General features: G+C 48.1%; 4 protein-coding genes across 4 annotated transcripts; 2 read left to right on the top strand and 2 right to left on the bottom strand.

The window, feature by feature from the left end:
- The first annotated feature begins 1,144 nt into the window (after positions 1-1,144).
- BC939DRAFT_335870 (uncharacterized protein) lies at positions 1,145-1,963 on the top strand. Its single transcript, XM_051551640.1, has one exon. It carries the CDS (start codon positions 1,177-1,179, stop codon positions 1,909-1,911), a length of 735 nt encoding a protein of 244 aa, XP_051407270.1. The 5' UTR covers positions 1,145-1,176; the 3' UTR covers positions 1,912-1,963.
- A 565-nt stretch (positions 1,964-2,528) lies between these two features.
- On the bottom strand, positions 2,529-4,941 carry BC939DRAFT_402887 (major facilitator superfamily domain-containing protein; the record flags this gene model as incomplete). Its single annotated transcript, XM_051552703.1, has 5 exons — positions 2,529-3,643; positions 3,749-3,816; positions 3,919-3,986; positions 4,354-4,518; positions 4,717-4,941. 5 exons carry the CDS (start codon positions 4,939-4,941, stop codon positions 2,529-2,531), a joined length of 1,641 nt encoding a protein of 546 aa, XP_051407269.1.
- Positions 4,942-7,970: 3,029 nt separating this feature from the next.
- On the bottom strand, positions 7,971-9,207 carry BC939DRAFT_466600 (signal peptidase 22kDa subunit). Its single transcript, XM_051557665.1, has 6 exons — positions 9,025-9,207; positions 8,837-8,907; positions 8,660-8,745; positions 8,457-8,533; positions 8,243-8,358; positions 7,971-8,131 (listed from the first exon to the last, which is right to left on the bottom strand). Exons 1-6 carry the CDS (start codon positions 9,184-9,186, stop codon positions 8,008-8,010), a joined length of 636 nt encoding a protein of 211 aa, XP_051407268.1. The 5' UTR covers positions 9,187-9,207; the 3' UTR covers positions 7,971-8,007.
- Positions 9,208-10,981: 1,774 nt separating this feature from the next.
- On the top strand, positions 10,982-11,984 carry BC939DRAFT_507577 (uncharacterized protein; the record flags this gene model as incomplete). The annotated part of the gene is made up of 2 exons (XM_051560898.1): positions 10,982-11,315; positions 11,653-11,984. The coding sequence occupies 2 exons, from the start codon at positions 10,982-10,984 to the stop codon at positions 11,982-11,984; spliced, it is 666 nt and encodes a 221-aa protein (XP_051407267.1).
- Between the last annotated feature and the right edge of the window lie 1,393 nt (positions 11,985-13,377).

The raw sequence follows: 13,377 nt of genomic DNA, 5'->3' as shown, positions 1-13,377 counted from the left end.
CTGGAAGCTGCAGTCGCTCGGGCTGCCAGTGCTGCAAAAATTGCGGCAAGATCTCCTTCTCCAACCCTAAAGACTCTCGAAGCGTCCACGATAACGAAACCAAGGCAGGGCGAGGCACTTGGAGAGGTCAAGGTGGGCTCATTGGCGAGTGATGCCCTATCCACGTCTAGGGGATCATCAAAAGAACAAGGAAGACGACATTCTGTCAACCCAACTCCTGCAGTCGAAATTGCTACGCCGACTCTCAAGGCGGAGAGTAACAAAGAAGGTGTCGTCCAAGGCGAAGCTCCCGAACCTATCTCAGGAGCGGAAAAGATGACATCTGCAGAGGTACCAGCACCCTGTCATCCGTTGGTCATCGCTCCCAAACCTATCTCGCCCATCGTGCAACGCAGTTCCGTCGTCTATAAAAATAACAGCCTCGCTAGCGCTGCAGCGTCGGCTGCGCATACCGTTATGGAGTTTGAACGAGGTCAACATGACACTGCCAAGACGATGGAGTCCCAGTCTATGACGGATAACGACCAAGGTGCATCTGCAACGACTTCTATTGAAAGCCAGGTATTATCGACACAAATCGCTGATGCAGTTTCACCTCCTCTGCTGGACCGCCGAGCAGTTTCGGAAACAGAAGCCAGGGCAGGAGCAAGCCCGGGCATGGGATCCTCAGTGGATGCAACGTTTAAAAAGTCTACAGCAAGCAAGAAAATGCAAAGGCCAATCCTGCATCTGCTGGATGTCAAGGCATCTGCGGGAATAACGACTATGAGCGTTTGCGTTTCTCAGCACTCTCGGAAATGTAAGTCAGTTCTTGGTCGACTATTGTATGGGACAATATATGTATAGGATCGTGTATCTCACAACCATCACGCTTTTGTACAGCTTCGGATGGTACCACTAGTGTTCAACCGGTTACATCCATGTCACCAAGCGGGCCTAAACGACCCTGGTTCGCAAGGCTCTTTGACTTTAAGCCACAGCCCTTGACATTCCGAAGCAACTGGTCTGCGGCTGAAACCCAGGAGCGACTCGAAGGCATTCTCAAGAACTTGTTCCAAAACAGCATTCAGACGGAGTGCTATAAGAAACCATCTTATGGGATCAAGTGTCGGTATGAAGGCGGGGGTAAGTGATAAACCAGTCGTTTAAATTCGGCTAATAGCCATCACTGGTTCGATGGCCCTTACCTTTTCTTTTTCTTTTTTATTATTATTAGTCATTAATGAACAACCAGCCAAGGCAGTCAAGTTCAAGGTTGAAGTGAACGAGAAAGCTGGGTTCCTGGCATCGGGCACCAGTGGCATGAGCAACAACAGCAGCGCCAGCAACACGAGTAGCCATGTCTCATCGTCGTCCGCGGTCGCCACTATTTTGGCCACGGTAGATCACCACCACCACGGCAACCATAGTCAGAGCCATCTCCCTCCAGGCGGTGTCCCTGCCACAGTTATGTCTCAGGAGGGTATAGTAGGACGTCGTGCTAGCGATGGCGGTTCGATTCTCTCAAGCGCTGCAGCGGCTATGTCGACCAGTTTGGCCGCTGCTAGGGATCCCTTCCTCCATCACCATCACCTCCAACACAGCAGCGGCGCAGGTGTCCACCATCATCCCCCGCACCATCATCCCTCCGCTGCAGCTTCCAGCCCGGTGGGACAAGGTGCAGGCGCATATCCACCACTGCCACATCCTTCAACACTGCCAAGAAGGACGGTCAAGGTGACGTTGCATCAACAACAAGGTGCGAACTCGACGCTGAAGATAATTTACGAGAGGCTGCAAGCCGTCTGGGACCAGCAGATGCAGATATTTGAGCAACAGGCCTTATCCTGCAATAGTGGATCTCCCGAATTTAGCATGATTGCTTCGCCCCTGCCAATGGCACACAAGGCACAGCGTGGCGCTGCAATTTAGTGTCAACAGAGGATTAGGGAATATAATAAAATAAAAAAAATCCATGTTGACGTCAAGAATCTTTGTCGAAACGTCTATGAATATTAGTTAACTTTGAACGCATGAATGCGTAACCAAACAATGGGAGTAGAGATGCGATGAAAATTAGATGTGTATTTGTGGTTAATTAATGTGGCTCAAATAGCAGGAAGAATAGTAAAAGGAAAAGAGACATCGGGATTCCACCTTTTTGTGTGTCTTTTTCTTTTTTTTTGTCGTGATCCCGATCTTTCTGTCCATTTTAAACAAGATCGGATCTTACTTCGCCCCTGGGGATGTCACCACGAGGGATATTGTTGCGGAGGATACCGTTGCGTGGGACATCCTGGCGTGGAGTATCAAGTCTGGTCAGGTCCGTCCACGAATTATCACCTAGGCCCATATCCACACCGACGCCCATACTGATGCCTCCGTTCCCCTCAGCAGCAACGCTTCCTCCAGAGCGTTCGGTACCTCCTACGACACCGCCCATGGATCCCGTCGTCGTCACAACCGTAGTCTCTTCACGAACTTCGATGTTCTGTGGCATAGGGTTAATGAAGGAAGGAAGATGTTAAACGGGTTAGATAAAAGAAAAATCATCTAATACTTACCTTGAGATCCATTTTAAAACTTGCCTGCCAGAATGAAGCCCACTCCTTCTCTTCCTCGTCTTGTCTGAGGTACTTGACTTTGAACTTGAAGGTCCCGTTCTTTTCAAATCGCAGGATCCTTCCAAAGACACGTAGCCTCGTCACCTCGCCACCCACGCGTGGCAACAGTCGGTCCCTGACGGTCGATCGCACGAACAACAGAACCACGAATCCGATCGCCGCACACGCGCACAGCCAGTAGAAATTGATGTTGTACACTTCGGGTGACGAGGGACTATAGCCGCGAACATGGATCAAGTGGTTGTAAATCAATGTGAACAGGATACCACCACCCACACCGGCGATACTCCAAGCCGTCAGGAGGATTCCATGCAAGCCTGAGATATTGTGCATGCCAAACAGGTCATGGATAAATGCCGGGATGGTACCGAACCCACCGCCATAGGCACAAGTCAGGGTCCAGATGGCCAAGAGGAATGCCCAATAATTCTTGGTGACAAAGATCAGTGGCAGGACCGCGAGGATGACCACTTGGGTGCCCAACATGACTAGATACGAAGGTTTGCGGCCAATCACGTCCGAGAGCGATGAGAACATTAGGCGACCAAAGAAGTTGAAACCACCGTTGATGGCGACGACGGTCGAGGCCGTATCGGCACTCTTCTCAAAGACGTTGATGCACATATCCGCAAGACGTGACAGGATGACCAGACCCGAGACTAGGTTGGCCAAGAACATCATGTACATGCCTAGATACTCATAGGTGCTCAAGGCTTCACGGAGAGTCAGGTCAATCGCAGGTTCATAGACGATCCTGTTCTGCGGTGGGGCCTTGGAATCGGCAATGACAGGAGGCATCGACTTGTCGTCGTATGCAGAGCCATGTTTTTGCTGTTTACGGGTGATGAACACAGTGCCATTACGGAAAACCGGACCGCGGGTCTTGGTGCGCTCGGGAGTAGGGAACCGAAAGACGAAAGCACAGATCATGAGGATGACCCAGTACGTGGCACCGATGACGACGAATGTCAGAGAGAGTCCAATAGCCTCGATCAGAGGCAGGGGAATCTTGGCACAGATTAAACCACCGATACCAAACCCTAGCCATGCGGATGGAAAATATGTTTTTACAAGATACGTGGATATGTGAGGACTTTTGTAGAACGCCAGTTTGAATGGTTTTCGAGTTCAGGTCCAAGTCTTACCACAGACAGACAATCCAGCACCGAAACCCTTTCGCTCAGGGAACCATTTTTGGAGAGCTGAAATTGGACTATGTCATTTAAAAATGGTGTGGTTAGCATCATTTTGCGAAGACACAGAAGAACTGAAGAATGAAAAAGCAATTGGACTCAAGTGGTCAAGCATACTGTACCTGATGTAGCAAAGCCCGAGCCCGAGCCCAGAGATGACTCCATAGCCAAAAAAGACCAGGGCCATGGACTGCAGCGCGTTTTGGTTTTACATTGCAATGAGTAATGCACTAGGTCAATAGTGAGTTGTATATTGCACAGATGCTTTCAAATTTTCTTAGGGAGAGAGGAGAAGGAGGAGAAAGGCAAGGAAGGGGCGTAGAAAGGACAACGTTCAAGCCTATAGTCAAAAGTAAATATGACGTTTGTGCCCAGGAGAAGTGTGAAAAGGGGAAAAGGGAGGGGGCCTCAACAATGACAATTGTGGCTCATGTAGTCGCGTTACAGGAGGACAGCGATGCAACAGCGGTTTTAACTAATGGCTTGTCAACAGAGACTAGGAGTATCGTAATTGTAATAGTGGCATGTAGGGTGCATAGCCTATGTCTTCGATTTACCTTGAGGTAGATGCCCAAAGCGGCAACCCAGTGACCAAAGCAGAACATCGAGCCCCCAATGATGCCCGCTTTCCTAGGCCCATTTCTCTCAAGCCATGGCCCAAGCAAAGAGGCGGCGACTCCTAGACATCCAATGTTGATGTAGAAGGTAATGGGTGCTACTTTCTATAGGGGGCAATAGTCATTTTCGCGTTTCAATGAGCGAAGAAAAAGCAGCGAAAAAAGGAATAGATATTAAAGACGGGAGACGGGGATGGTTAATTCAGGTGCATACAACTCTGGGTCCCTGTTTCCATGGCGGGAACTCCTTTTTTCGGTCACCGCTATCAGGACCCCTTGGATGCAAGTGGTTGCGCATTATACCTGATCAGTGCCATAAATAGCTATGTCCACAGGCCGATTGAAGACTGACCAGGCGTAAACAGATCCACAGATGGCCTGGAAGGCCATGGCTGCCGGAGCGATGTACCATCTCTTGAACGGTCTTTTTAGTATTGTCTTGTCGCGTTGAATGGATTCTGGTGTCCCGTTGTACCTGGTTTCGCCGTAGTAGCTGGTGATCGTACTCCAGATACAATTCTCTTCCATCCTTTTCTCAGGCACTGTATTTTCTGCCGGAGGAGCAGGCGAGGTTGGCGATATTTGGTTCATGTAAGCTGTCATCTGGCAGTCAGCCATACCTAAAGAAGGGGAATTTGATGTCGTTGAAGCTGAAGCAGTACGCCGGAGAGGGCTATTGTTTGAGAACGTGTAGGGATTTGGTCGCTAAATCTACGCCTGATAAAAAGACGTGTTATGTAAGCAGCGACAAAAGGATTAGGGGCGCTAAGGGACCAAGAGAACAGCTACGAGGTGGGTGAGTAAATTTGAAGGTAGATCCTTTCAAGGTAGAGCCGGGGATTGACAGCGTGCGTGTGTATGTATACATGTGTATGTGTATATATGCATGATCGTGTGTAGGGGTGCGCGTGGCCTTGTGTGTGCGCGCTATGTAGTGTGGCTGTGTGCAGTGCTCGAACGCGTGCATGAATCAACCAATAAGGAAACGTACGGTAGGACAGCCTTCAAGGACTAGGGTACGCAATGTAGAAGGCGTAGTGCAGGGTGAGATCTGAACGCGATTCAGCGAGAAAAAGACTGTAATGGGATGAGGATGCAAGTAAGGCAGATTCCAAGGGGAGAGCAGAAAAACCGATAGTAGTACGAAGCGAAGAAAGAGAGGACGAAGGAACCAAATGGGAAAGAGAGAGAGAGAGGAAGATAGCAACAAAAATGTATGTTCGAAATAAAAGGAAGAGAGAAATGGAGTTGGCGTGACAGAGTGCGTCTATGGTGGAGAGCGTAAAAAGGGAAACCCACAGCTTGGGCGGCTCACACAAAAAAGTACAATTGCCCTTGGTACTGAGACGCTCTAAGAACTAAGGGGTGATGCTATCGGACTATATAGTTATTGAGGTCGATAAGTCGTGCAAAAAGATAGTATATCAAACGATCCGCAGTTTCGACCAATGCCAGAGAAGGACGCGCAGGTTGCTAGGTCGTGGGGTGAAGTGGCCAGGATGTGGACGCTGCAGTCGCTTGAAGAACACGTTTCCTAATCGTAGAGGGAAACCCTTGAGAAACGAATCGTGAATAAGGTCAGAAGGCAGATGAAAGTGAGCAAGAACTGAGAGTTATGCGAGAATAATTGATGTGGACCGAGAAAAGGGAATCGGCTACTTCGGTCGAAGAGTTGCTGCGGGGATCCAAGCGCGTGGAATCAATAACGTCGCCCTTGGATAATATAAAACGGGCGAGACGATCAAGTGGGCGCCAGTAACTGGAAGCAGAAAACAACAGGCCAGCAGGAAATGGTAGCTCTCCTTGAAGGAAAAGGATATAATTGCACAACAACGTAAAGTGAAAATGATAATGAAACGTAGTATATTGTGTATATATAAAATCAAAAAAAGGCAGGACAATGAGAAGGAAAGGATTGCTACTAGCCAGTGTCCCATCTTCACAAAAAAACGTAGGCAATGTACGGGAAAGAGATGGTTGCTTTCGATACACCGGGGCATCGATATCTCGCGTAGACCCGGGCCGATGATGACTACCAAAAGCAATGTAGAGAGAAAGGAATGCACCCTCATCTGTAGCATACTGAACTTGTTTAGCCAAACTAACTTAAACACTTAAACACTGACTTTATCGCTACGACATACAGGCTTGGGTACAGTCCAACGTTACTTTATTATCATAATAGACCATGAAGAGCTAGATGCGCTGGTATAAAACGCGCCTTCTAAATAGAAGTGAGTAGGAAAGTGACAGGAAGCAAGGATAGGTGCTAGAGGAACACCTGAGATGGGCGTTAAGCCGAGGTGCAGAAGACCAATGGTGGGTTAGACGAGAGGCACAATATACAAATATACAAACGTCTGCGTCGTAGAAAGAGAACTCGGCGCGCAAACGACCAATGAAGACAGCCTTGTGTCATTTGAGGGGACTGTTCTCAGACAAAGAAGTGACGAAGCCAACCTATTCAGATGCAGGGTGATTGCATAGGACTAGTAGGAGGTACTGCGACAGGAAGGCACAGGAGGAAAGTCCTTTACTGCCACACAGTAGCGCGGATCCATCGCACCGTGATGTTCGTTATCACAAACTTCCATCTCGTCCCATCGCCCTTGCTTCCGTCCCATTGAGCGTAATATCCACTTCATTCGGCTAAACTCATTGCCATGATGTCGCCTGCTGTCTGCTGCCTGGGTTGGTCGTGAGGGCAATGGGCAGTGGGATTAGATTCTTTGATAGAGAGGTTTCGGCCTTGAAAGCGGTTAGTAATGATAACGTCTTATGGGTAACTCTTCTTGCCCCTCTTGGCTCCGCTCTTTGTACCTTGAGTATCCCAGAGAGCAACGTAAAAAAGAGTGCCCACCCCCTTTTAGGACAAGGCCGCCCCCCTCTTCCTATTCCCATCATGACCCCCTTCAGATGATTCCCAAGATCCCTCATACAAGATGGCCAGACTGACGTTATTTGATGGGGGGGGGGGGGGGGGGGGGGGGGGGGGGGGTTGTGGACGGACGCGTATGGCACGATGTAGACGCAGAGGATCCACAAAGCCATTGTAATGTAGAAGCATGTCTCCAAAAAATTAAAATAAAATAAAATCCGGTATGATATCGCGAGCTGTGTTATACCTTAGAGATGGCGAACATCGTCGCTTATACCAGATTTGGCTGCTAGGAGCGAGCGCACCTTTCATCTGTCCTCGGTCTGGCAACATCCCCACACTTTGCCTGCATTCAATATTTTCCGGGAGGATTTGTCAGTGTGTAGAACAACATACAGGTCAAAAGTGCCCGTTGGTGACAAGAGACTCGCACCCCGAGAAGCCTGGGACGTGATACCTTTCAGCTACATTCATATCCTGGCAAGAAAAAGGTGAAAGGTATTGCTATTACGCACGCATGTACCACGGCTTATCCAAAGAAGGGGTATGGAAAGTAAGGCCGAAAACACCTTTCTTCTTGCTTGTTTGCCTGCTTGGACTTCGAACAGTTGGAAGTATATACACCAAAGGGTACGCAAGCGCTTTTTTCTTTTTCTTTTTTTTTTTTTTTTTCTGAAAACACGAACTCTGTCGAGATATCCAGTCTTTATTCTTCTCTACGTCTGGCTGCCACTGGGCAAAGGGAATGCATAGCCCTTGCTAGCTTGAGAATGACCGTAGGTCATGAATCCGACATAAGGGACGATGTTCCAATGAAGGGAAACGTTTGCATTGACCTTGCTATAATTGAACCATGCAGAAGGCAAGCATTGTTTAAGTTCAAGAACATTGACCGAGGCTTTGTTCATTGCTCAGTAATGATAAACGATTTCCAAGGCGGGCAAGACTTACGTCCATTTCTTGTTCACATCGATCAGGCTGTACTTGTTGCGGATGCCTTTTTTGCGAAGCAAAGCGTCAGACTTGCGCTTGATAATCGTATCCCAGAGAACAATCTGGTTCTTGGGCTATCAATATAATCAAGCAGGAGTGAAGACACTATACAGTGAGAAATGCATTACAGAATATACAGTAGTTTCCTAAAAAGATGTTCAGTCTCTCTTACGTGAGTTGGGGTCGAGTACTCCGCCACGGCATAGACAAAAAGCTGCTTGGTGTTCCAGTGGAACAGTGTCGATAGATCTGAAAGCAGACAAAATAATGATTGGTATACATGCTGTTGAGTCGAGTGAACCTTGAAAGCAACACATCCCTATGCCGAGCAAACGTTCAATAACACTACAGTGCAATAACAGCAATAAACGATACCAGCGTCAATCTGCATCACCGTATTGGCGAATTCATTGTCTCGTGTCCTGTAGTCGACCCAGTTCTTGTCATATCTTCCTGTGATACTGAAAGTGACAAGTAGCTGCTAAGTATCTCATCCCTACGCAGTGGTGGCACACGTTCACAAGCCAATTTACAGTGGACAAAACGTCTTACACTTTGATGGAATCGAGCGCGACAGAGCCAGTTGGATTGGCGGGAATGACAAGTGCGCTCAGAGCGATGGCCTAGTTGAGGGTGTCATCGATTGGGCGGGGGTAAGTGCAATGATACTCCTTGTTAATGGTCGATTGTACCATCCTGTCCTTGCTTCGCATAAAGCATGATCCTGGTATTTCTGTTACCCCGAGAAGACAAAACAGGGCAGAGATGGAAAAGGCCAAGACGGCATTGGCTCTGTTCTGCAGGTTGTTCATTCTGAGCTGATCGAGGATTGTGATGTCGAGTTGAAAGAGTGTGAAGGCGATTCGAGAGTCGTGATGATCAATGCCACGTATGAAGTCCATGGTCACAAACTTTATTAATGGATTTTGACGCGTGCCAATTGGAAAGGTCAGCTCTAGGCACTCACCGCTTTATCTTTCAGTCGCCTCTAACCCTCTCGCCTTCCTCCACTTCACCGTCTCAAGCGAGCTCGTTATCTCAATGCACCCAGTTGCGAAAAGCGGCCCTTGCCGGCGTTCAAGCATCAATGCTCCACCAGTATATTCAGACCGTGAAAAAAGACTTTGCCAAGGACTCCCACCTCTGTCGTTGCACTTCTAGGGTCAATTGGTACGCTGGATGTGGCTCAGATCATGAACAATCGTTACTCTGACTTAAAAGAAGAGACATGGATATCAGCCGTTTCAAGTTCACGACCCTGCTTTCGACCGCCTGCTGCCCATCGGTCATTGCCCTCAGCGAACGCGGGCGGGGAAATTGGAGAGGAAATCAGAGAGGAAATCAGCTCGCGGCATACGCTTCGTTTGGTATGTGGTGTTGTCTGCATCGCCGATATTTGTTCCGATGCAGCTGAGGATTCCGGGTCCGTCAAGATCAATGAGCTTGATGGCAATTCTAGGGTGGGTGCTTCAACAGGATGACACACTTCCCGAGAAGTTTTGCATCGAGTCAAGGGCGTGGAGCTGCGTAATCGAGGTGAATCCGCGTAGATTGATTCATGTGCACTGGTCATCAACTCCAAAGTGTTCTGTTTCTGCGTTCCCATAATGATTATTTGTGAAATTCCGCTTTCAAGACCTTGTATCTGTAGCACATCAGACTCTCCTTTCGCGTCCGCACGATGGAGCAGGCACCCGTACTCCTTGTATAGGGTTTCGATATTCTCAACATGGGATCCGTAATGGATTCGATATCTGTAGGCATACGGAAGCTCATATGAATGTTCGTTACAGACACTAAGGAGACTTTCGCTGTCGTCAAGATCCGTTGCTGGGCGGTCAAAAATAGTATGGTATAAATTAGATGGTTCGGCCGTTAAGTAACACGTATTTTGACCAAGTGGACCTTGGTTGTCGATAACACTGCGGGTCTCTTTCGTAGCGCTCGCGATCTGCGTCGCTCCTGTCCTCTTTGGGGCCCGTCCGATACGCTGACAATAAGGGAGTGATATGACAATGGCTTTTGGCGCGCTTGTTCGACGTCTCCATGGCAGCCAATGACGCCGCTTCTTCGATTTGTTCACCACCACTGTTCGTCTCGAGGGCATCGGTTGCGGGACCATTTCCGGTTTCTGTTCTTTATTAATAGGACGGAGCGAAGCGCTAAATGCGACTCTTACGCGATGTGTCCATGCGCTGAGCATTGTTGAAGAGAACATGGCGATGATTAAATGATAAATGATATACGATGCGGATGAGAGTTGTATATGTTGATAGTGTTGAAGTTGAGAAAAAAATAAGGAAGCAGCGCGTGGTCCTTATACTTCCCTCGCGCTCAAGAGAACAAAGGAGACATCCTCAGTAGTGTAGCCTACCCGGTTCACGCGGCGAGGACAGCAGATGGCATGCCAGATGTCCACAGCCATGGCATGACCTGTCAGATGGCCCTGCCTTTTCGATCCGGCGCAGAACTGTGGATTTCGTGTCTACACCACAGCAGATAATGGTACACAATGTTGATTGAATAGCATGAACAGTGCCTGCGCACTATAAAAAAACATCGACGTTCCACTGAGGCATCCCGGAATGGAATTTAAAAGCAGTGTAGGAAACAAAACGTAAAAGGTTCTGGCACCAGTCATCATTCTCTCCTTTCTCATCCACTTCGTCTGCCATCGATCCCCTGTAGTCGAGAAACATGGATTGCCAGAAGACTGCCAACGTAGTCCCTCTGGATTGGCATCACAATCGTATGTCCTCGCCCCCGACCCAAGTCCTGCGAATACGCGTACAAATGCAGCATAGTCATCTACACAAGCAGGTACAGTCAAATCTCCGCCAGTCGCCACCATCCTATAAATGCGGATCCGAAGCAACCGTTCAATCTTCTTCAGCCCTCCCGACTGCACAGCATCACCCTCAACAACTAATGAACGTCTTTATGATGGGCCTGTCGTCCGCACTTACTCTGGATCCAGCGATTCAAGATCCTAGGATTAACACTAGCAGCACCAAAACCTTATTTATCAAGGGTGTGTGCCTCCGCATCTACGCTACTACCTTCCGCCTTACCAAATCATCATTAATGCTGCACCAACATCCATGCCTCCGGCTCATCATTCTCAAAGGGCCGCATCAATGCCTAGGCGATTTTCGGTCCTGAGCAGTTGCACTTTCTTCTCGCTTCGCATCCTGCCGCTTCCAAAAGCTGCCTTGAGAAGAGTTTCTCTACTAGGAGCAGGCATCTCCATCGTGTCGGCCTCCTGAAGGCAAATCGATCTCGTCAACACCATCATTATAGTTGTCATCATCGCCAGCTTCGTCGCTATGGACCCCATCACTTTCGCTCGTATTAATGCTATCACATAGATTCTGGTGATCGACTGCACCTTCATTCGAGATGTGAGTCCGACTCATTACCGCGCCAGGGGACACCCAGGATCGGAGGCGCCGCTGGCACTCCTGTCCGCGATCCCGTTTCCGGTAAGGGACACGGACGCGTTATGTGGATTATCCTAGGCCAGGACCATGGCACGATCGTCATTAGCACCGTCGTTCAAGGATCAGGAGACACATTGCTGCCCTCCTATTTGAACGGCTACAATATACAGCTGGCAATGTCTGACCTGCGAACCCTTTGCTCAGTCGGTAATGTCCCCGTTTATGTACTATATGATGCGTTAGGCCAGATGTCTGGATAAAATACTATACAGGTCTACTCTGGACGGGCTTTTGGCCGGCCGACCTAGCCACGACCTTATTTTGGAGGCATCTGTCAGGTAACAATATAGCAATAAAAAAACATAGAAAAAAAAAGGCACGATACGAACTATGCAACAGCTCGAATTCTAGGGCACCTCTGTAGAAACTGATTTTGAGCCATCCTACCCTATTGAACATTGACAAGTATGGGCGCAAAGTCGGCTACTGCTTGGACGCTTCATGATAAGCATTTCAACACTCGATTTCGGTCTTTCAGTCCGTTACTACGATGCTATGCTGGCGTTCGTTATTTTAGGTGGCATGCACAGGTCTTACGCCGATCTCGAAGTGCGCCATTGGAGGGATTACCAATCGTCAGTAAAAAACACACGATGAACAGGTGGCGACGAAAAAAAAAAACGTGAGCAACAGGAACAGGAACAGCAGGCGAGGCAAAGGGTTCAACAATGGCAGCAACCTTCAGCATTCATTAACAACATAGATTCAAGAGCTCTGCAAATACTATCCGCTAAAATACTGAACCTCCAGCCTATCTTCCGGATGCCGTCCGGCTTGAGAGTGAACATGAAAGCACTATCTTATGCTCCGACTCAAGCTATTGGGAAGAGAGTTTTGAGCATCATCCACCGCACAGAAGAAAGGTGGATTTACAGTCAATGAGCACTCTGCTCTTGCTGCCGTCGCGCTAGGATCATATGTAAGCACCGTAACCAAGATCGCCATCCCCTCTCAAACGCCTACTTGCTAACATTTAAGTTTTCAATTGCTTTTCTAGCGAATCCATAGGTAGGGGGTTGTTTACTATATCTTGCGCCTTGTCTCATGGCTGCACTCGTCGGATTCCTCATAACGTGGTTGACAAAAGTGGTCGTATTATTTTAAATGGATTTAGTACGGCCTTTTTTACATTATTTGATACCTGTATTATCTCGATATCCAAAACATAAAAGCATGAACCTCACTATGCGAACAAGGACACACGCCCAATGGACTTTAAAAAAAACACAACTAATGAACTAGTTCATGTTGTGGATTTTTCTCAGACACCATGAGAATACCTGCTTCTCGAGATCATTTCCCATGGCACGGGCTTTATTTGACCCAAATGGGTCTTCTTCTCGACAACGTAAGTGAACGTTTGATACATGAACCAGTTCATTAGTTGTGTTTTTTTTAAAGTCCATTGGGCGTGTGTCCTTGTTCGCATAGTGAGGTTCATGCTTTTATGTTTTGGATATCGAGATAATACAGGTATCAAATAATGTAAAAAAGGCCGTACTAAATCCATTTAAAATAATACGACCACTTTTGTCAACCACGTTAACAGGAATTGTCGTATTGGTCCTAAATGAGACCCATTCTAAGTGGGCA

This window comes from Gamsiella multidivaricata, assembly GCF_025024155.1.
Source record: "Gamsiella multidivaricata strain RSA 2152 chromosome Unknown BC939scaffold_99, whole genome shotgun sequence".
NCBI lineage: Eukaryota > Fungi > Mortierellomycota > Mortierellomycetes > Mortierellales > Mortierellaceae > Gamsiella > Gamsiella multidivaricata.
The sequence above is the reverse complement of the archived record's forward strand: the minus strand, read 5'-3'. Positions and strand labels throughout refer to the sequence as shown.

Bases quoted from the DNA above. Each gene is read 5' to 3' on its own strand.
- BC939DRAFT_335870 (XM_051551640.1), top strand. From the start codon at position 1,177: ATGGCCCTTACCTTTTCTTTTTCTTTTTTATTATTATTAGTCATTAAT.
- BC939DRAFT_466600 (XM_051557665.1), bottom strand. From the start codon at position 9,186: ATGGACTTCATACGTGGCATTGATCATCACGACTCTCGAATCGCCTTC. The intron at 8,534-8,659 runs GTATCGTTTATT...GTCTGCTTTCAG, and splicing joins GGTGATGCAGATTGACGCTG to ATCTATCGACACTGTTCCAC. The intron at 8,359-8,456 runs GTAAGAGAGACT...TTATATTGATAG, and splicing joins AGTACTCGACCCCAACTCAC to CCCAAGAACCAGATTGTTCT.